At 61.5% G+C, this 18,874-nt stretch overlaps 5 protein-coding genes across 15 annotated transcripts in view; 3 read left to right on the top strand and 2 right to left on the bottom strand.

Moving 5' to 3' along the window:
* Window positions 1-878: 878 nt before the first annotated feature.
* On the top strand, window positions 879-6,539 carry CORO1A (coronin 1A). The gene is made up of 11 exons (XM_034988950.1): window positions 879-1,015; window positions 2,603-2,801; window positions 3,979-4,101; window positions 4,197-4,326; window positions 4,429-4,613; window positions 4,770-4,889; window positions 5,103-5,207; window positions 5,325-5,470; window positions 5,587-5,644; window positions 5,757-5,972; window positions 6,313-6,539. The coding sequence occupies exons 2-11, from the start codon at window positions 2,604-2,606 to the stop codon at window positions 6,415-6,417; spliced, it is 1,386 nt and encodes a 461-aa protein (XP_034844841.1). The 5' UTR covers window positions 879-1,015; window position 2,603; the 3' UTR covers window positions 6,418-6,539.
* A 2,048-nt stretch (window positions 6,540-8,587) lies between these two features.
* BOLA2B (bolA family member 2B) lies at window positions 8,588-9,548 on the bottom strand. Of its 2 annotated transcripts, none has more exons than XM_034988963.1 (3): window positions 9,201-9,548; window positions 9,014-9,111; window positions 8,588-8,730 (listed from the first exon to the last, which is right to left on the bottom strand). In XM_034988963.1, the coding sequence occupies exons 1-3, from the start codon at window positions 9,261-9,263 to the stop codon at window positions 8,631-8,633; spliced, it is 261 nt and encodes an 86-aa protein (XP_034844854.1). In that variant the 5' UTR covers window positions 9,264-9,548; the 3' UTR covers window positions 8,588-8,630. The 2 variants fall into 2 exon arrangements, with proteins under 2 accessions (XP_034844854.1, XP_034844855.1); XM_034988964.1 differs by having other exon boundaries at window positions 9,014-9,073; window positions 9,201-9,448.
* Window positions 9,549-9,665: 117 nt separating this feature from the next.
* SLX1A (SLX1 homolog A, structure-specific endonuclease subunit) lies at window positions 9,666-12,414 on the top strand. 3 transcript variants are annotated; one of them, XM_034988961.1, is made up of 7 exons: window positions 9,666-9,905; window positions 10,542-10,593; window positions 10,691-11,029; window positions 11,228-11,355; window positions 11,523-11,610; window positions 11,692-11,752; window positions 12,328-12,414. In XM_034988961.1, the coding sequence occupies exons 1-6, from the start codon at window positions 9,718-9,720 to the stop codon at window positions 11,719-11,721; spliced, it is 825 nt and encodes a 274-aa protein (XP_034844852.1). In that variant the 5' UTR covers window positions 9,666-9,717; the 3' UTR covers window positions 11,722-11,752; window positions 12,328-12,414. The 3 variants fall into 3 exon arrangements, with proteins under 3 accessions (XP_034844852.1, XP_034844851.1, XP_034844853.1); XM_034988960.1 differs by lacking the exon at window positions 12,328-12,414 and having other exon boundaries at window positions 11,692-11,805; XM_034988962.1 differs by lacking the exons at window positions 11,692-11,752; window positions 12,328-12,414 and having other exon boundaries at window positions 11,460-11,551.
* A 25-nt stretch (window positions 12,415-12,439) lies between these two features.
* Window positions 12,440-16,256, top strand: LOC117999643 (sulfotransferase 1A1). Of its 3 annotated transcripts, none has more exons than XM_034988959.1 (8): window positions 12,440-12,517; window positions 13,893-14,075; window positions 14,183-14,308; window positions 14,405-14,502; window positions 14,938-15,064; window positions 15,167-15,261; window positions 15,756-15,936; window positions 16,062-16,256. In XM_034988959.1, exons 2-8 carry the CDS (start codon window positions 13,928-13,930, stop codon window positions 16,172-16,174), a joined length of 888 nt encoding a protein of 295 aa, XP_034844850.1. In that variant the 5' UTR covers window positions 12,440-12,517; window positions 13,893-13,927; the 3' UTR covers window positions 16,175-16,256. The 3 variants fall into 3 exon arrangements, with proteins under 3 accessions (XP_034844850.1, XP_034844848.1, XP_034844849.1); XM_034988957.1 differs by lacking the exon at window positions 12,440-12,517 and adding an exon at window positions 13,095-13,182; XM_034988958.1 differs by lacking the exon at window positions 12,440-12,517 and having other exon boundaries at window positions 13,869-14,075.
* A 164-nt stretch (window positions 16,257-16,420) lies between these two features.
* Window positions 16,421-18,874, bottom strand: part of SGF29 (SAGA complex associated factor 29) — a 32,067-nt gene continuing 29,613 nt past the window's right edge. For all 6 annotated transcript variants that reach the window (XM_034988953.1, XM_034988951.1, XM_034988952.1 and 3 more), the window contains 5 exons: window positions 18,099-18,228; window positions 17,878-18,024; window positions 17,606-17,641; window positions 17,356-17,518; window positions 16,421-16,625 (listed from right to left, as the gene is read on the bottom strand). In XM_034988953.1, the coding sequence (XP_034844844.1) occupies window positions 16,509-16,625; window positions 17,356-17,518; window positions 17,606-17,641; window positions 17,878-18,024; window positions 18,099-18,228 (593 nt within the window). In that variant the 3' untranslated portion in view covers window positions 16,421-16,508. The remainder of the gene's footprint in view (window positions 16,626-17,355; window positions 17,519-17,605; window positions 17,642-17,877; window positions 18,025-18,098; window positions 18,229-18,874) is intronic.

An 18,874-nucleotide genomic window follows, 5' to 3' on the forward strand; every position in this document is an offset into this window, starting at 1 on the left:
GCTTTCTCCATAACCTCTTGAGCTAGGCATGACTCGTACAGAGGGAGAAACTGAGGCTGAAGGAGGTTAAGTAGCCTGCCCAGGGTCGCTCGGTAGTGTGACAGCCAGGAGCCGAACTTGGAAAGCAATCTGATTCTGGAGTCCGCCTCTCTTGCCCTGTGCATTGCCGTCCCCATGACGCCTTCTCTGAATCCAAGGATGACCATGGCGTCCTCCTTCCTCCTGAGTATGGAGTCTGGCTTCCTCCTCTGTCTTAGCATCCTTGGATCCATCCCTGCGCTCCTCTCCCTCTAGGAGGCTGAGAGCTCTCTGGGGACAGGTACCTGACCCTGACTCATTGACCTGGGCCGCCCCTGTGATGCCAGAGTAATTCATTGGTTCCCTGTGAGGCAGGCGGGTCGGAAGTGCTCCTGGATGAAAACAGGAGATGGGAGAGGAGAAGTGACTCTCCCAAGGCCACCGTTTGTAAATGTAGGAGCCTGGACGAGACCCCAGGGCTCGGCTCTCCACCCCCGGTCTGGGAGTGGGAGGCGGAAGGCAGCTCAGCCTTAGCTGGGGGTGGGCGTGGGGGCCCGATGGGCGCTTTTGTGAATGCCAGGGACAGGATGGTGAGTGGGCTGGGGGCGGACTGAAGGAGGGAAGAAGGAACAGGGTATTTTTGCATTTTGACATTACAAAAGTGCCGATTAGATTGTCAGCGACTGGCCGGCAGCATCTGTTTGGGTTCGGAGTTGGCAGGCGAGGCCGAGCTGGGCGGAGGGAGGGGCGGTGGCGGACTGGGCGGGGGGGGGGGGGGGGGGGGGGCGGTGCCTCCGCCCGGAGAAGGGCTATCCCCTTTAAGAGCTCCGCCCAAAGGGGCGCTGCCACCCCTAAGGAGGCGGGCAGACGCCGCTTCTCATTCATTGTCTTGACAAGAGCATCCTCAGCGGGCTGTCTCTGGCTCCGCCGGCTCCTTCCTCCTCCTCCTCCTCCTCTCCCTCCTCCATTTGGGGGGTCACCCATTTTTCAGCAGCAGGTAAGCCTGGGTCCCCGGGGCAAGGGACCGGGCATCGATGCCCTGGGCCACCTGTGGGGCAGGCGTGAGCTCGGCGGAAGCCGGCCGTGGGGGCGGACGGGCTGTCAGCGCGCCGCTGGGACAGGGGACAGAACCGACCGCGCCGCGCGTGCAGGGGACTCGCCCGGGGGGTGGGGGTGTGCGTGGGAAGGTCCATCTGCGTGTCCCGGGGCGCTGTGCACAGGCCAGGGTGAGGGACCACCGCAGCCAAGATGGAGGTGGGGGAGCCGGGGGCCTGGCTCGCGCCAGAATGGGCGTCGGGGTGGGGGTGGGAGTGGGGGCAGGGTGGGGTGAGCCGAGCAGCTGCCCTGAGCTTGGAGACAGGAAGGGGTTGAGAGCAAAACAAGAAAAGACCAAGTTCCTCTTTCCGCGGTTTCTGAGCCTGGTACCTGCGGTGGGGGAGGAGGCAGGGTGGGGCGATGGCTTCCGGTCCCCCAACCTCGGCTGTGGGGCTCCCCTCGCCCCAGGCCCAGCTTTCTCACTTGGGACTGATCCCCCTGCCCCTGGACTGCTTCTCCACCTGCTCCTCACCTGCTTTCTGGGCAGGTGGACCCGGAGCCTCCTGAAGCCTCACAGGGCAGGCTGGGGCGGGGTGGGGGTGGGGGGGTTGGGGGGACAGTGAGAAGGACCAGGGCCAAAGGTAGTCTAAGGGGCAAAGCTGGAGAGGTGGGGTAGAGGCCTGGGAGGGTGCCCTCTGAGCGGGCCGCATGGCCCCTACACGGCGCAGGAAGGGGATGCACTTGGGTGTCAGGATGGGGCCTGGAGCCTGGGGAGCCGGAGGCAATCCCCGCAGTTTCAATCGCTCTCCACCCAGCCAGATGGGGGAAACCATCCTCGGGGACCCCAGAGAAGTCAGCGCTGCCTCTCCCCTCCCGGGCATAGTTCCAGAGCGGGTGGAGATGGCACTTAAGGGCACCTGCTTAGGCAGACTCGAGAGGCAGAGGTGTGGGGAGGAGAGAGTGGGATCCAAGCCATCTGCCTGTTTCTGGAGCCCAGACACCTGCCTCCTGGGCAGGCTCACATGCTGCTTCCCTTGGGATGCCCAGCCCTGTGCAGAAGGTGAGGGAGGGCCCCTGCCTTCAGGACGCTGCCCATGTGGGTGTGAGGGATGTGAAGTGTGGTTGCTGTGCCTGAGTGAACCCACCCTCCAGGCTGTCACCACTGAGGCCCCCAGAGGGTGGGAGTGTGAGCCATTGGAGAGGAGGGGCCGAGCCTGGCAGCAGTCGACAGATGGGTCTTGTGCTACCCCACACCGGGCTCTGCCCTAGAGGCTGAGGGTACAGACGCGAGGCCCAGAGTGGGCAGAGAAGGTGGGCCTTGCGGGTTGGCCAGGAGTGAGAAAGGGTGAGGAGGGCGAGCAAGAGGGACACAGGATGGCAGTTCCAGATGAGGGGGCAGGGAGCCCAGGGAGCCCAGGGAGCTGGTACTGAGGAAGTTAGCTGAGACCTTTAACACCAGCTGAGGGGGTGTCCTGGGGGACACGGGGGACACTCTAAGGTCAGAGTCGACCGAAGGGAGAAAAGCCCTCAAATCCACGTGTCCCCCCAGGATGAGCCGGCAGGTGGTCCGCTCCAGCAAGTTCCGCCACGTGTTTGGACAGCCAGCCAAGGCCGACCAGTGCTATGAGGACGTGCGCGTCTCACAGACCACCTGGGACAGTGGCTTCTGTGCTGTCAACCCCAAGTTCGTGGCCCTGATCTGCGAGGCCAGTGGGGGAGGGGCCTTCCTGGTGCTGCCCCTGGGCAAGGTGAGCCCCTAGAGCCCTTGGGGCAGCGGTCTTCCAGTTGAGGGGGCCTCTGGTCCTCCAGTGGCCCCGCGGGGGTCCTGATTAGGTGACTGTCACCAAGCCTTCTTGGGCTGCAGCGCTGTCAGCTGTAAAACTGAGCTGGGCCACATGAGCCTTCCGCCTCCTCCAGCTCCTACGTGCAGTGGTCTCGTGGAAACTGAAGCTCAGGTGACACCAGAAAGGTCACACAGCGAGTCCAGCAGACCCGGGGCCTCATCCCCTCCGGAGCACAGAGAAGGCTCCATGGGGTCCGGGCAGACCCAGCGGTGCTCTCAGGGTGGGAGGGGCTCTGGGCCTGGGCCCCCCCCATCTCAGCCCCAGAGAGCCCCTCCCCAGCCCCTGGCTGCAGGCAGGGAGGATGTAAGAGGCCCTCTCCCCTCCCCCTGACCTGCCTCCCCTCTGCTCTGCTCGCACCCCCCCTTCCGCTCTGCTGACCCCCACCCCCAGCACACTCCTGTGCTCTTGGGGGGTGAGACAGGAAGGGGAGCTGGGCCCTAAGTTGTTACCTTAAAAGGGCCGATGGAAGCCAAGAGAAGAGGAAGTGGTTGTGGGGCGAGAGCTGGGCTCGCTCTTCACACAGGAAGCCCTGCGGCAGCAGCTGTCCCCAGAAGCGACCATTTCCAAACCTCTGCTCTTGCCTGGGGCCAGTTAGGACAGACTTCCCTGGTCCCTATCCTGTTGGAAGCACCCCTGCCCATCCCCACACTTCCCTGGGGAGCCCTAACCTGAATACAACCTCTCCTGCCCAGGGCTTTGGCCTCTCATCCCTAGGAAAGCCTCCTTGGGGAAGCTGGGGTGGGAGTGCCGGCCCCCAGGCATTGGTGAGAAGGGCGTGGGGGCAGAGATGTCATGGCTTTGGTCCAGGTCTGCCAGTGAGGCAGGACCAGGGCCCAGTGCGCCCTCTGGTACCCAGCCCCGCAGCCCCGTCCTGCATTACCTGTGGCCAGTCCTTCTGAGATGCCCAGACACTTCTGGGTCTGGAGCAGAGGACCAAACCCTCCCGCCCTAGGCCCCCGGCTCCACCTTGCAGGGACCCCGCTGCCTTCCTCTCTGTGTCTCGCTGAAGGGGTGTGAGGGGAGCTGGATCAGGTTGGGAGAGCAAAAGTCCCTCCCTCAGAGGCCCTGCTGTGCCCCCTAGACTGGACGTGTGGACAAGAACGTGCCCACGGTCTGTGGCCACACAGCCCCCGTGCTGGACATCGCCTGGTGCCCGCACAATGATCATGTCATTGCCAGTGGCTCTGAGGACTGCACAGTCATGGTGAGTGGCAGGGGAGGGGGCACGAGGGCCGGGGGAGCTCCAGCACTGGGTCTGCCGTGGGGAGCCCCCAAGTCTCACTGGTCCCTTCTCTGCAGGTGTGGGAGATCCCTGACGGGGGCCTGACGCTGCCCCTGCGGGAGCCCGTCGTCACCCTGGAGGGCCACACCAAGCGCGTGGGCATTGTGGTGTGGCACCCCACAGCCCAGAACGTGCTGCTCAGTGCAGGTGCCTGGGGGAGGGGTGGGGGGAGAGGGGAGAGGGGTAGGCCGGTCGCCAGACAGCAAGGGAGGGAGGCTCAGGGCTTCTAACACTGGGGCTATCACCCAGGTTGTGACAACGTGATTCTGGTGTGGGATGTGGGCACTGGGGCGGCCGTGTTGACGCTCGGCTCCGACGTGCACCCGGACACAATCTACAGCGTGGACTGGAGCCGAGACGGCGCCCTCATCTGCACCTCCTGCCGGGACAAGCGCGTGCGCATCATCGAGCCCCGCAAAGGCACCATCATCGCTGTGAGTGGCCCCGAATCATGACCCTTGACCCTAGGAACTTTGCCCTCCCACGCACCATCAGCCGGGTCCCTGGATGCTACCCGTCGCCCTCGGCTGGAGTCTGGTGCTTAGGATGTGTGTGTGGGTACCTGACTGGCCACCTCCCTTTCCTTCCAGGAGAAGGACCGTCCCCATGAGGGGACCCGGCCTGTGCGCGCAGTCTTTGTATCTGATGGAAAGATCCTGACCACAGGCTTCAGCCGCATGAGTGAGCGGCAGGTGGCGCTGTGGGACACGGTGAGTGCCGGGTAGGGGGAGCAGAGATGGGCTCTTAGTCCCTGCCCTGCCACTTGCCTGATCATAGAGAGCCACAGGCCTCAGTTTACCCTCTGTGGGATGGGGGTCTCCACTGGCTGTTCTGTGAGGGCCCCCCCGAGTCCCCGCCCAGTAGGCTCTTGCCAGGCCCGACCTGGCCCAGCTCACTGTTCCCTGTCTCCCCAATCCCTGCAGAAGCACCTGGAGGAGCCGCTGTCCCTGCAGGAACTGGACACCAGCAGTGGCGTCCTGCTGCCCTTCTTCGACCCCGACACCAACATAGTCTACCTCTGTGGCAAGGTGTCCCAGTCGGGCAGGGGCTCGCGGGCGGGAGGTGGGGCGGGGGGAGGGCTTGGAGAGGACCCGGCTGCAGGACTGTGTGGTGCTGAGCCCCGCATTTGCACCCACCGCCTGCAGGGTGACAGCTCTATCCGGTACTTCGAGATCACTTCCGAGGCCCCCTTCCTGCACTATCTCTCCATGTTCAGTTCCAAGGAGTCCCAGCGGGGCATGGGCTACATGCCCAAACGTGGCCTGGAGGTGAACAAGTGTGAGATTGCCAGGTGACTGCCCCCTGACCCTGACCTGAGCATGCTCCCTGGGCAGCGCTGACCCCAGGCGGACCTTCGGTTCCAGCCCAACCATGCCACGGGCGTTGCTCACCTTCTTATTTCCACAGATTCTACAAGCTGCACGAGCGGAGGTGTGAGCCCATTGCCATGACAGTGCCTAGAAAGGTGATGCTCCCATGTCCCTTCCAGGGCCCCGGGCCAGGCACTGGCCTCACACAGTTGCAGGGTGGTGGTGTGGCCCGAGCAGCCTCTTAACCAGCCTTGGCCTTGCCCACAGTCGGACCTGTTCCAGGAGGACCTTTACCCACCCACTGTAGGGCCCGATGCCGCCCTCACGGCCGAGGAGTGGCTGGGGGGCCGGGACGCCGGGCCCCTCCTCATTTCCCTCAAGGACGGCTACGTGCCTCCAAAGAGCCGCGAGCTGAGAGTCAACCGGGGCCTGGACACCGGGCGCAGGAAGACAGCACCGGAGGCCAGTGGGACCCCCAACTCGGTGAGAAGTGGATGGGAATCTGGGAGTCAGGACGGGAAGACGCGTAGGGCGGGGGCTGCTACTGATGTGGTCATGGTCCCACCGGAAGGAGCCTGGTGTTTGGGCCATCCTACACTCACGTCGGGGATCCTCTGCAGGGGGAGCAACCCTTTGGGGGCCACGAGCGAGTAATCCCGAGGCTTCAGAAAGCAGGTTTCAGGTTTCTTGGCCTGCAGCTGTCTGGGCAGCAGCTGAGAGACAGAAGGGCCAGCCCCGGAGCTCTCGGCAGGGCGGAGGGGGGAGGCCTGGGTGAGGGGAGCCCAGGATGGAGCTGGGACTAACGCAGCACTGGACCCCCCAGGACGCCGTATCCCGGCTGGAGGAGGAGATGAGGAAGCTCCAGGCCACGGTGCGGGAGCTACAGCAGCGCCTGGATAGGCTGGAGGAGACAGTCCAGGCCAAGTAGAGGACCTTCGGGCCTCGGCTGGGGTCACAGCCTCACCTCCCTCCCTCCCGCCATTCGCACCCTTCTCCTCAGGCCACGATGGCAGATAAAAAATAATAATAAAATGGCTTTATTTTCTGGTACCTCTGACTCCGATGGCCACCTGGATGCTGGGTCTGTTGAACTGACCTGCCCTCGAGCTGCCCCCTCGGTTGCCTTGATGAGATTGGCCCACAGCAGGAGTCGGGGGGACACCTCCGGGCACCCCAGGCCACAAGGACAGGCCGCAGTCGGGGGGAGCCGCCCCATGCTCGTGTTGGTTGAGCTGGCAGGGTCTGAGCTATGCAAGGCTCTTGCCTGGGGCCTCAAAAATTCCCGATGACTCAGAATTTGCCTTTCCTGGTCAACCACAGGTCGCTGCATGCGACTGTGCTGTCACTGTTGCTGGTGGGGACAGAACTCACGTAACACGAAGGTGGCCCTTATGGGACACGTTTCAAGTTGCAAGCCCAAGGGAGCAAAATCAGGGGATCTTTTGTGAGGCCAAAGCTTAGAACCGAACCCTGGTTTACAGGCGAGGACATGAAGCACAGAGCATGAGAGGGGCCCGCGGGAGGCAGACCTTGAGTCATGAGCCGTCCCCCCTTCTGGTTCCCAGTCTTCCTGCCGTGTTGCTGCCTCTCAGTCCCTCACTCTGGGACCCTCCCCAGACAGAAGAGCCCAGTCAGGCCCTGTCAAGTGGGGGCTTAGATGTGGGTGTCTGATGCCCAACTCTGTGGGGCTAGGGCTGGGTTGGCGGGATGGGTGCCCTGGCCACAGCAGAGCTCACCTCATACCACACAGGGACCACAGCAAGGACTAAGTGCCTCATTCACCACCCCTGGCTTCCGCACATGGGGGAAAAACATCTGCTTAGAGAGGCAGCTGCATGGACGTCCCTGTCGGCCCATCTGAGTCTCAATCTCTACGCAAGCCATGTGACCCTGGGCCAGTCACTTCTCTCCAGGCCTCAGGTGCTCTATAAAATGGGGAGGGATAGCATCGCAGCTCTGTGAACGCAGTGGGTGGATCCAATCAGGGGTGTGATAAAGAGAGAAGCAGAAAATCTGGAATGTGGGCCTCTTAAAGCAACATTCCTTCCCTGAGCCTCTCCTGCACAGCGGTGGTGACGTGGCCTCCTAGTGAAGTCGTACTTGAGTACACCCAGTCACTGGCTCTCCTCCTGGCCCGAGGGAACCGAGGAAAGTTCAGGAAAGGATCCCAGGAACCCAGAAGGGTTAATCTGTCATCACCATGACTTCCAGCTTCACTAGCCCATTCTCCCTCTGACAGGAACAAGAGGGAGGTAGGAAGTGGGATGGTTATTTAGGGGCCAAGAAACTGGCCCTGAAAAGGGGAGCAGAGTGGGGGGACGGTTGAAGACGGCAATCCTTCACCCCCAAAGAGCCCTGGCCCCATCTGGGTCACCTGCTACCCTCCTGGGTCCCAGGGACCGCATCTGGGCCAGGCCTTACCAATCCTGGCACCTTTTAACATTGATACTACACGTATCATGTGCCCCGATTTTATGGCCCAGGTGGCCTTATTTTCCTGCTTTAACCCTACCCCTATCTCCTGCCTGCAGCTCCATTCCTGAAACCCTCATGGTCTCCCCAGGGCAACTGTGGCCACATGAAGCCCTGGGCCAACGGGCCACTGGATCTTCTCCAGTGAACCAGACAACAGCAGCATTCCAGGTGCCGCGGCGTCCCTGCCGGGGTATCGCCTCCCCTGAGACCCCGAGGGGCTGGCTAACCTGCAGGGAAGTGTGGGATCCTCTATTACGCCTCTGACATTAGGGTGATGTTGAGGAGTGGGGGAAGTCTGTTAAATTGGCCAGTGCCCTGAAACCCTGGGTACTTTTCCATCTGTGCATCTTGAAAACCGGCAGAGGGCAGGACCCCCTGGTAACGGCCAATGAATAGCAGCAGTGTTCCCAGGGTTCGACCAAGAATTACGGAGAAGATCAGTGCTGCCTGCCCTGGAAGAAGCTTTAAGGATAGAACTTTCATTTTATAAGCAGAGACACGGAGGCCTGTGTGTGAAGGACTTGTCCAAGGTAAGACAATGCAGAGTGGCAGGGCAGGGAGAAACCAGGCTGTCGACTCAAGCTCAGCATCCCTCCCACACACAACACACTTGACACAGAAGCTGGCCCTGATTCATAATTTAATGGCTGTGCAGGCCTTGGTCTCTTATTTCTGCCGCTCACGGGCCCACTGCTCTGGGGTCAGGGTTTTCTGCTCAAAGGCATGAATGTGCAGAAGCTCTTCCGCTAGGCACGTGTTCACCAGCCTGGGGGAGATGGGGTTAGGAAATGGAAGGCCGGGGCCTGAGTTGCGGCCTCCGAAGGTAGGGTGACCCAGGAGACTCCCCAAGTTGTGTCCCGGGACTTGGGAACCAAAGAGGCAGAGGGCCTAAGTCTCAATACAGGGGCCACGAAGGCGGGATCCTTGGGGCCGTGGTTCACGGTGTAGGGCCCCACCGGCGGGGGTGAGGGAGTTAGGTTTTGGGGCGTGGCCTGGGTTGGGGTCCCGGCGCTGGGATCGCGCCGAGCGAGGTATTCCCGAGGCCTCACCGGTGTCTCTGAAGCAGTGGCTTCCCCTCGAACTTGGCCGACACCACCAGGACTCGGAAGCTGGACGCGCAACGGTTGGGAGTCGTGTCCTCGACTTCCTACGGGGCAGAACGGTGGGGAGAGTGTGAAATCCGCCCCTCAGGCGCGCTTTCCCCCTCGCTGGGAGAATCCAGGCCGCTCAACGCACCACATGCTCTGCCTCCAAGTCCCGCTGCAGCTTCTCCCGGAGGTAATCGGCGCTGAGTTCCATTGCGGCGGCCCAGAAGGGGCGGCAGCCCAGCCGGGATGGAACCCCAGCTCCGACCCCAGCCACACTGCTTCCGCCCTTACTGACGCCACTTCCGCTGAGGCCTCTACTTCCGCCCTAAGGCGTCCGTAAACCCGGCACTTCCGCCCTCACGCAAGCCCAGCTTTCCAACTGTCCTGGGTTTCCGCGCTTACCATCGGCCAGCCAATCAGAATCTGCTCAAGGACGGATTCGGGCGCTAATAGGTGTCCGCCGCCTGCATCGCAGCCTGGGTTCTGTGGGCCGGTTTGGACACCCTACTCCAGCCAGGAGAGGGTGCGCGAACCTGCATTTGCTGCGGCCTCTAGGGTACCTCGGGATCGCCCCCAAACGCTTTTTCCGAGACAAGCATCTTGCGGCCCTGGCAACTCAGCCCTCCCTGAGGTCACAGGTCGCAGCAATCAACCCACAAGTCCCGATGGGCCCTGCGGGGGACGCGGCGAGGCCCGGGCGCTTCTTCGGCGTCTACCTGCTCTACTGCCTGAACCCTCGGCACCGGGGTCGCGTCTACGTGGGGTTCACCGTCAACCCTGCTCGTCGGGTCCAGCAGCACAACGGGGGCCGCAAAAAAGGCGGGGCCTGGCGGACCAGCGGACGCGGGCCCTGGTAAGAGGGAGCGGTTTCGGCCTGGAGGAGGGCTTCAAGGAGGAGGCGGGGCTCGGAGGAGGAGAGCCCTGCCGAGAGGGGCAGGGCCAGGCCAGTGGGCGGAGCCCGTGTGGTGGTCGATAACAGGGCCGGGGGCCGGGGTCCTGGCGACGAGGGCGGGCCTATCACAGGGGAGGTGCGTGGTGGGGGGGGAAGTGCGTGGTGGTGGTGGGGCGGTGCGAGGTGGGGGGGGCGGTGCGAGGTGGGGGGGGCGGTGCGAGGTTGGGGGGAGGCGGAGCCCTGTGAAACTCAGCTGTGGGATGAAGGAAGGGGTTGGGTAGGAAGGGGACTGATGATCTAGGCTTGGGCCCGTGACAGCGGGCTGATGATCAAGGTGGAGTTTGGTAAAGAGAGAGCCTGCAAGGGGGAGGAACTGAGGAGGGCAGTTAAGTACCTGTGCTGGAGGCGGGGCCTGAGGTTGGCAGGTGCGAAGGGACGTACCTCCACGAGGGGGGCGGAGCCTCGCGGACGAGGTTTGAAGCCGGGCGTGAGAACTCCACTCCCGGGTAGGACTGGGGTCGAACCATGGCGAGCGGATTCGGCTTGACACCGGTTCGGGCGGACTGTCACGGGCCCCGTGCTCGTTCTCGTCCCCAGGGAGATGGTGCTTATCGTGCACGGCTTCCCTTCCGCCGTGGCTGCCCTTAGGGTAAGAAAGGAGACGGGGGGGGGGGGGGCGGTGGGAGGACGGGCTGGGGCTTGGGGCCTAACCGGGCGGCCCTGAAGCCCCTACTCCCCGCCCGCAGTTCGAGTGGGCCTGGCAGCACCCGCACGCCTCGCGCCGCCTGGCGCACGTAGGCCCGCGCCTGCGCAGCGAGGCCGCCTTCGCTTTCCACCTGCGCGTGCTGGCGCACATGCTGCGCGCGCCGCCCTGGGCGCGCCTCCCGCTCACCGTGCGCTGGCTGCGCGCCGACTTCCGACGTGAGCTGTGCCCGCCGCCGCCGCCGCACATGCCGCTGGCCTTCGGGCCTCCGCCGCCCCGCGCCTCGGCCCCGAGGCGCCGAGCCGACCCCTTAGCTGACCCGGAGTCCGAGCCCGACCAAGACGCCGAGGCCTGCTGCGCCCTGTGCGCGCGCTCCTTCCAGGTGAGCCGCCCTACCTCGTCTCCAGGTCGCTGCGAGCCCAGGGTTCCAACGACTTGGGATCCAGCTGTTTATTGAAGGATCGGGCGGCCCACTGACACCCTTTGCCCTCTGGAACAGTGTCTGGTCACTAGAAGTTCTGAGTGTTAGCTACATCATTCCTCCTGGTTTTCTCTCTTACCTGCCTGCCACTTCTGACAGGATGAAGAGGGCCCCCTGTGCTGCCCCCACCCTGGCTGCCACCTAAGAGCCCACGTGATCTGCCTAGCAGAGGAGTTCCTGCAAGAGGAGCCAGGGCAGCTTCTGCCCCTAGAGGGCCAGTGCCCGGGGTGAGTCCAACACCCCCGCCCCAGCGTGGTCGAGCTCTGGGAGGATGGTGCCGGTTGTCCAAGTCCAGGCCCCAGGGCAGCTGAGTCCTTATCTTGGCACCCAGGGCCTAGCCTGCAGGAGGCTTGTGATCCTGACTCTGTCTCCTACCAACTGCACCCCTTGGTAGCTGTAAGAACTCACTGCTGTGGGGAGACCTGATCTGGCTGTGCCGGGTGGGAGCCGAGGAGGAAGAGGAAGACTTGGAATTAGAAGAGGTGAGAAGTGGCTTTGGCCCCAGCCTCCCTACCCCACCCCATACCCGAGGCTGCCTTTGACCAGTCCTCTTGTCTCCACAGGAACACTGGACAGACATGCTGGAGACCTGATCCTCAGCGCCCCCAACCCTCTGCCTCCCCTGTGGGTCTGGGCACTTTTTATTTGAGTACAATAAAGAGTCTGAGTTAAGGGAACTTTCTGGTGTTTGCTGGGGCGGGGGGGGCAGCGCGGGAGCTAGGAGACAGAGGCCGTGCCAGTCACTGGGGCCTGAGGAGAAGAGCAGACTGGGAAGGGACCGCTCACTCACCTGGACCAGGCTCTCCTCTTCCTGGAGGCCCATGTGCCTCAGCTTTCCCCTGTATGCTTCTGACGTCACACAATTCTTTGAGTGCTTGGGAGACTCACACCCTTGACTCAGAGCCCATCCAAATCTAGTGCCCAGCTTGACTTTGGACTTTAATCCAAACAGTAAGGACAGAGGCCAAAAGTGGGATGGGTGAGGGGATATGCTACCCTATGGGGCTCTGTGGCTCTCTAAGCCCCTTCTTGTCTCTGTTTGGGAGCCCCTTTAAACCCAGTGAAAGAAAAGCACCTTGTGGGGGCCATGGTTCTGTCACCAATCATGAATGAGTCTCCATGAAATCCTCAGGAGCTGGACTCACTGCCAGGGTTATGAGACTCTGCGTTCTTGCCGTTTTGTCTCCCTGCTGCCTCAGAAAGCCTGCACCGCCTCTGCTCGGCCCCAACCCCAATCAGCCAGCCCCCCCTCCCCCGCATTGCTCTGTACTGGCCTTGTCAGAGGTCAGACTAGCAGTTCTGGAATGCCTGCGCTGCTAGAACACCAGTGGGGGCCGCTCTCAGCGTGAACCTCTGGCATCTTCAAGACTGGCCTGGAGCCGCAGGAAGGTGAGTGGCCCTGCTCACAAGAGTGCCACCTTTCCTCTCCACTCTGCCCCCTCTAAACTGGCTGGCTCCATCAGAACAAGCTGTCAGGGGCGCCTGGGGGGGCTCAGTCAGTTAAGCATCTGCCTTTGGCTCTGGTCATAATCCCGGGGTCCTGGGATGGAGCCCCGCGTCGGGCTCCCTGCTCAGCAGAGAGCCTGCTTCTCCCTCTCCCTCTGCTGCTCCCCCTGCTTGTTCTCTCTGTGTCAAGTAAATAAATAAAATTAGAAAAAAGAACAAGCTGTCAGTTGGCCTGCCGCGCAGGGGCAGAGTTGAGGGCAGGTCAGGAGCAAAGATTACAGCTCCAAAAACCACCCCCAAAATAAAAGTGAAAACTTACTGGGCTCTTTTGTCTAGTTCAGTCTTCCCTTTATTTTCTACACACCAAACTCACGTCTTGGGTTTTCAGGTCAGTCTAAGCTTGGCTCCTGCTGGGGTGCTAAGGAGGGGAGCCATAGGCGGGTCCTCCCACTCTAAACTCCACCCTTCCCTTCCTGGAGGCTGGCTCCAGATCCCTCCCACTTTGGGTTTAACAACCCTTCAGCTCCAGAGCAGTTTTGCACTCACCACACGGCACCCAGTAAGCCACAGCACGAAGTAGTCACAAGACCAAGATCCAGAGAGGTCTGGTGAGTGCCCGGGTGGGGTGGGCTGGGCTGGGCAGGGCTAGCCCCTCTCTCTCCCCTGCTGCCGCAGTGGCATCCTTGCCCTTTCCCTCTGGATGGTCCATTTCAATCAGCCAATCACAACCCCGGCTGAAACCCCCTTCCCTCTTCCATTGACCCACCGCTTTTGCTCATCCGCATACCAGACTCTGGTCCCCCAGACAAGCTCAGGTTTTTCAGCTGGCTGTGTTTATCCCTGAGCCAAGACAGTGCAGTTGGGCAAGTGGGATCACAGGCCCCGCGGGCCTTTGAAATGTTGCCATGCGTGAGGGGCCCAGGTTGCTCAAAGGGATGGCAGGGAGAGCAGGGAGAGCAGGTCGGTGCAGTAGGCCGGGGGCTGCCGCAGAAGTAGTGGAAGGAGGAGAACTGGCAGGCGCCAGGGTAGTAGTGCTCACGGGGACACTGGAGTCTCCCGGAGCTTCCAAGAAAACCGGGATTGGGCCCCAGAGAGAGATTTAATTGGTTTGGGGTGTGGCCGCAGGCTCGGGGATTTTAATAAGCCCGGCAGGTAAAGCAAAGGTGCAGCCGGCGCCCTGACCCACTGCATGAGCGTTCCGTCTGGGTTTGAAGCCCAGCTCCCGCCACCCACTAGCTTTGTGAGCAGGGCCAAGTCAGCCGCAGTCCCTCATCTTAAAGCAAGATTTCAACAGATGGCATGTTGTGATGTTGTTAAGGCAAGTCGGCCGCACTCCGGCCCTTGACGCGCAGCATGGAGCTCATCCAGGACACCTCGCGCCCGCCCCTGAAGTATGTGAAGGGGATCCCTCTCGTCAAGTACTTTGCAGAGGCACTGGGGTCACTGCAGGACTTCCAAGCCCAGCCTGATGACCTGCTTATCAGTACCTACCCCAAATCTGGTAGGTGATGAGGGCCATCCACCCCTCTCCCGGGCCACAGTCCCCTATGTTGGACCAGCAAGGGGCTGCCCTCAGCCCTGCTCACCGACCCTTTCCCTGCTCTCCAGGCACCACCTGGGTGAGTGAGATCCTGGACATGATCTACCAAGGCGGTGATGTACAGAAGTGTCAAAGGGCCCCCATCTTCATCCGGGTACCCTTCCTTGAGTTCAAGGTTCCAGGGGTTCCCACAGGTGTGTAGTGGGGCTCTGGGGACCAGTGGAGCAGAGGGAGGGGGCAGGACTGGGCTCCAGCTCAGCAGACTTTCCCTACCCCATTCCATGGCATAGGCTTGGAGGTTCTGAAAGATACACCAGCTCCACGACTCATCAAGACACACCTGCCCTTGGCTCTGCTCCCCCAGACCTTGCTGGATCAGAAGGTCAAGGTGAATGGTAGAGGAAGCCAGGGAACGAGGCTGCTGGGGCCATCCCAGCTTTGGCCCTATCTGCTGGGAAGGTCTCATCTTAGGGGAGGAGGCGGTCTGCTTCATCCTGTTGTGGGGATCAGTGAAAAGGAGACTCCTCTGGGGAGAGCTGAGAAAGGCAGTCTTCTCTGCAGGCCTCCCCAGGCCCGTGGAGGAGGGGGCTGGTGAGAATCTGGCACAGCTTGTTCCCAATCTGGGTATGGCAGCACTGAGGGGGATTAGATTAGCATAAGTATGGTTCCAGGGACCACAAGCAAGTCAGCCTCTAAGCTTATTACTCCCTTGGCCAGACCAAGAGCTAACTTCCCTTGCAGGGATGCTGTGAAGGGTGGAACCACCTGGTTCACTGTGTGGTGATGATGCTTGGGTGTGTGTGGGGGTCATCTGTCCCTCCAGGTGGTCTACATGGCCCGCAACGCAAAGGATGTGGCTGTCTCCTATTACCACTTCTACCGCATGGCCAAGGTGCACCCAGACCCTGACACCTGGGACAACTTCCTGGAGAAGTTCATGGCTGGGGAAGGTGGGACCCAAATCTGGAGGAAGGAGCGGGGCGGAGCTGAGCGGCGGCAGCCAGCCCAAACTAATACCAGCCGTGTGTCCATGTCTCTGCCCCTCTCCCCAGTGTCCTATGGGTCCTGGTATCAGCACGTGCGGGAGTGGTGGGAGCTGAGTCACACCCACCCCATTCTCTATCTCTTCTATGAGGACATGAAAGAGGTGAGGCCGCCTGCTGCTGCTTCCCTCCAGGTCATCCGTGGAGAAGCAGGAACCTGCCAGGGACCTGCCAAGGCCCTCTTGGCCGCCTGCCCTCTGGCAGCCCCACACCAGTCCCCCGGGTCCCCCAGCCCGCCTTCCTGCCCGGGACTTGGAGCTGCAGCGTCACCCGGGCAGCAAGGCCATATAGCTCTGATCTCAGACCCCAGCGACACAGAGCCATCCGCCAGCATTCTCTCTTGCTCTCCCTGCCGCCACAGTTACGAAAGAGGACCGTCCCTGCGCTCACCCGTCAGGACCCAAACAAGAGCTTATTTCAGGGTCACAGGGCAGGGGCAACTAATGTGCCCCAGGGAAAGAGGACCCAAGTCAAGGAGGTGGGGCTGAGAGGTCTCTAGGCGGAAGTGGCCAGACCCCGAGGAGTTAGGGGGGCCCTCCCTTTTGTTTGCTCGGTGAGCAATCCCAACCTCCACTGAAGAGCCCCTCTGCTGCTCCAGAATCCCAAAAGGGAGATTCAGAAGATCCTGAAGTTTGTGGGGCATTCCCTGCCAGAGGAGACCGTGGATCTCATCGTCCAGCACACGTCTTTCAATGAGATGAAGAACAACTCTAAGACTAACTACAGCACCATACCCCTTCACGTCATGGACCACAGCATTTCAGCCTTCATGAGGAAAGGTGAGTGCCCATGCAGGACGGGCATCTGGGGAGGCAAGCGTGGACGCGGAGGCGAGAGCTGGCCTGAGCCACCCCGGGCCTGCTCTGTGGCTGGGGCCTGCAGCCGTCCTCCCCTCTGTCCACAGGCATCTCGGGGGACTGGAAGACCACCTTCACTGTGGCCCAGAATGAGCGCTTTGACGCCGACTATGCCAAGAAGATGGAGGGCTACGGCCTCCGCTTCCTCACCCAGCTGTGAGTGGTGCTCCCTGGGAGGCACGCCGAAGACCCCACTGCGGTGACCTGCCCCCAGCCTCAAAAATAAAATTCCATGTGTATTACACCGAGAGCCTTTAATGCAGGCAAAGAGCAAACCTGAGCTAAAAGGAAATGCCCACTGGGACCAAATGAAGCCATCTCGACCCTGCGGCCTCCAATTCCCTAACTTGCCCTGTTATGGGGAAGGGGAGAAGGGTCTGGAAAAACAAAACCAAGGAGACGCGGGCAAAGGGGAACAATATTTATTTGCCACAAAACCTTTTGTTGCATTCCCCTGTGAGGGTGGCAGGAGACCGTGAGTCTGCCAGCCCACTTCACTTTTTCTTGGGCTCCTTACAAGCCACCACGTACCTCTGGGCCACATTGAGGGGAGGGGAGTAACCATCTGCATAGGAGGTGTCTTCAAACAGGACTGAATAGTCATCCTGGGGCTGGGATGGGGGAAGACAGGAGGGGCTGGTCAGAGACCCCCAGGCAAGGCCCCCAGCCCAGACTGATGGGAAATCTCTGGTCCACGGGCTCCCAGCCTCTCCTGTCCCCATCTTCACTCTGAACCTAGTCCCTGCTACGGCAGAGCCCTTTTCTCAGCAACGAAGGGCCAGGGCACAAAGAGCAGGGAGGAGGGAGACTTGCTGTCTATGTGGGGGGATTCTACATGGAGGATCTGGTGCCTTTTGGGGACCCTGTGTTAAGGGGATCAAGAAAAACGCAGAGAGCAGCAGGCAGGGCTCCTGGAGGAAGAGGGGAGAACAGCCTTAAAGCTGCCATCAGGTAATGGGTCGCCAGCACGAGGGAGCACAGCCTCACACGAAGAAAGGGCAGTGGTGCGACAGTCAAGGTTGGAGGACAGGCCCTGGCTGTGGTGCTGCCCATCTCAGTGCAAAAGTGCGGTGAGACCAGAGGGGACATCGGTCCCATTCCATGTGGGGCTGGCTAGAACTCTGAAGGTTGGAGAGGGGGTTGGCTGGCACTGCCCAAGGGGACGTGGCTGGAGGGCACCTACAGGGCAGAGTGTAAGCAGGAGAGAGGGGGCAACACGTAGGACTCTCCTAGCTCAGAGAGGCTAGAAGATGAGGATAGGAGGGGAAGGTGACCCCATGACCCATCCGCTCAGCCCAGTGCTGGCGTCATGGTCTGTCTCTCCCATGGGGGCTGCCTTACCCGTTGTGGGGGGGTGTGGATCAGGGCACGGTAGAAGCACGTGGTCTGGGGATACAGGGCCAGCACGAGCTGCTCCTTCTGAAATAAGGCTTCAGGATCCGTCTCTGGGTTGGCTTTCCACTGGGGCAGTGGGATGATGCGCCGCCGGCTCAGGGTATGTCTCCTGAAAGGGGGGCTCAGGTCAACCCATGCCAGGTAGGGGGCTCCTTTCCAGCTGCTTCCATGGTCCCTCCCTGACCAGCACACTCACTCTTTGCCTTCTTCATCAATGTCATCTACCTCATACCTGGAGAACAAAGAGAAAACGGTGGATGCAGGGAGGTGCACGGTCCAAAATCAGAGCGACGAGGAGGGGCGGGGTGAGGTGTGGGGAGGGGAAGCAGCCCAGGGAGCCTGAGTCACACACCGTCCCCGTCTCCACAGGCACCCTGGGAGGCTCTTCTCCCAGCCTGCAGACGGGGGTGAAGGGCAGCCGGCGCAGGTGTAACGGGAGAGCGGACCGAGGGCTGGGTGTCCACTCACTTGTTGGTGGCATGGCTGTAACTGACCACCTCGGCCAGGATCCACTGCTCGTCCCCATCCACAGCCTTTACCCGGGCGGCCACCTTGTCTCCAGGTTTGGCCACGTAGTCCCCAGAGGCTGGAATGGCCCCACAGAGGGGTGGGGGCCTGAGGGTTGGAATAAGGTGTTAGTCCCAGCCCTTCCCTCTTGTCAGCTCCCCCCACCCCGGGCCTGCCCTCACTTGTCACCAGGCTTCCCGATCCACAGGGGCAGGGTCATGGCGGACTGCTGCAGCAGGGTCATCAGCACCCCCCTGCGCATGGTCTTCCGAGGGGGTTCCGAGTCATTGTACAGGCCCGCAATCTTGGCCGCTGTGGGAAGGAAGTGCGCCCCTGAGGCACCAGGGACAGGGCACTGGGGCACAGTCAGTGGAGCTTGGCCTGGAGCCCACCTCCTGAGTGACCACCAAGGGCCCAGTGTGACCCCTGCCCTCCCGCCAGATGCTCGCGGTGAGAGTCCCAGGCTGCTCTCACAGAGGGCACCGAGGGCAAAAGAAGGGTTCTGAGGTGCTGGTCACATCCGTTTGTTGGGTTAGCCAAAATTTCAGAGAGCTGTCTGTAGGCTTATGGGTACTTTTCTACTAGGAGTATATGCTGTCATTCAACAAAAAAAACTAAGAACTGTCAAATGCGGACAGACTCCTGACCTCCTCAGGCATGGCTCAACACACCCAGTTAACATCGCGCAAACCCAACTGGCAGTGGGACATGTCTGATGGGCAAGCTGTCTGCCCACTGAGGGCTCACTGAAGGGGTAAGAGATGGGAGAGCCACGGCAGTCTGCAGGGATTCGGAAGCCAACACCCTGTGTAAACTCCACCTGAAGGATGGCTCTCCCAAAGCAGCCGGTGCTTCCCACAGCAAGAGGTGGGGGTGGGGGGTAGCGGGAAGGAGGCAACTGCCCCAGGCACAAGGGGGAGAGAAGCATGAGGGGGCGGGGTGAAATCTTCCAGGTCTG

This window comes from Mirounga leonina, unplaced genomic scaffold (genome assembly GCF_011800145.1).
Source record: "Mirounga leonina isolate KUSES-001 unplaced genomic scaffold, KU_Mleo_1.0 Mir_454, whole genome shotgun sequence".
NCBI classification, from domain to species: Eukaryota; Metazoa; Chordata; class Mammalia; order Carnivora; family Phocidae; genus Mirounga; species Mirounga leonina.

Excerpts from the sequence above, each read along its gene's own strand:
- LOC117999643 (XM_034988959.1), top strand. The coding sequence starts at position 13,928 with ATGGAGCTCATCCAGGACACCTCGCGCCCGCCCCTGAAGTATGTGAAG. Across the intron at positions 14,503-14,937 it reads TGCTGGATCAGAAGGTCAAG|GTGGTCTACATGGCCCGCAA; the intron begins GTGAATGGTAGA and ends CTGTCCCTCCAG. Across the intron at positions 15,065-15,166 it reads GAAGTTCATGGCTGGGGAAG|TGTCCTATGGGTCCTGGTAT; the intron begins GTGGGACCCAAA and ends CCCTCTCCCCAG.
- SLX1A (XM_034988961.1), top strand. The coding sequence starts at position 9,718 with ATGGGCCCTGCGGGGGACGCGGCGAGGCCCGGGCGCTTCTTCGGCGTC. Across the intron at positions 10,594-10,690 it reads CCGCCGTGGCTGCCCTTAGG|TTCGAGTGGGCCTGGCAGCA; the intron begins GTAAGAAAGGAG and ends CCCCGCCCGCAG. Across the intron at positions 11,611-11,691 it reads AAGACTTGGAATTAGAAGAG|GAACACTGGACAGACATGCT; the intron begins GTGAGAAGTGGC and ends TTGTCTCCACAG.
- CORO1A (XM_034988950.1), top strand. The coding sequence starts at position 2,604 with ATGAGCCGGCAGGTGGTCCGCTCCAGCAAGTTCCGCCACGTGTTTGGA. Across the intron at positions 2,802-3,978 it reads TGGTGCTGCCCCTGGGCAAG|ACTGGACGTGTGGACAAGAA; the intron begins GTGAGCCCCTAG and ends TGTGCCCCCTAG. Across the intron at positions 4,102-4,196 it reads CTGAGGACTGCACAGTCATG|GTGTGGGAGATCCCTGACGG; the intron begins GTGAGTGGCAGG and ends CCTTCTCTGCAG.
- BOLA2B (XM_034988963.1), bottom strand. The coding sequence starts at position 9,263 with ATGGAACTCAGCGCCGATTACCTCCGGGAGAAGCTGCAGCGGGACTTG. Across the intron at positions 9,112-9,200 it reads ACTTGGAGGCAGAGCATGTG|GAAGTCGAGGACACGACTCC; the intron begins GTGCGTTGAGCG and ends TCTGCCCCGTAG. Across the intron at positions 8,731-9,013 it reads CCACTGCTTCAGAGACACCG|GCTGGTGAACACGTGCCTAG; the intron begins GTGAGGCCTCGG and ends CATCTCCCCCAG.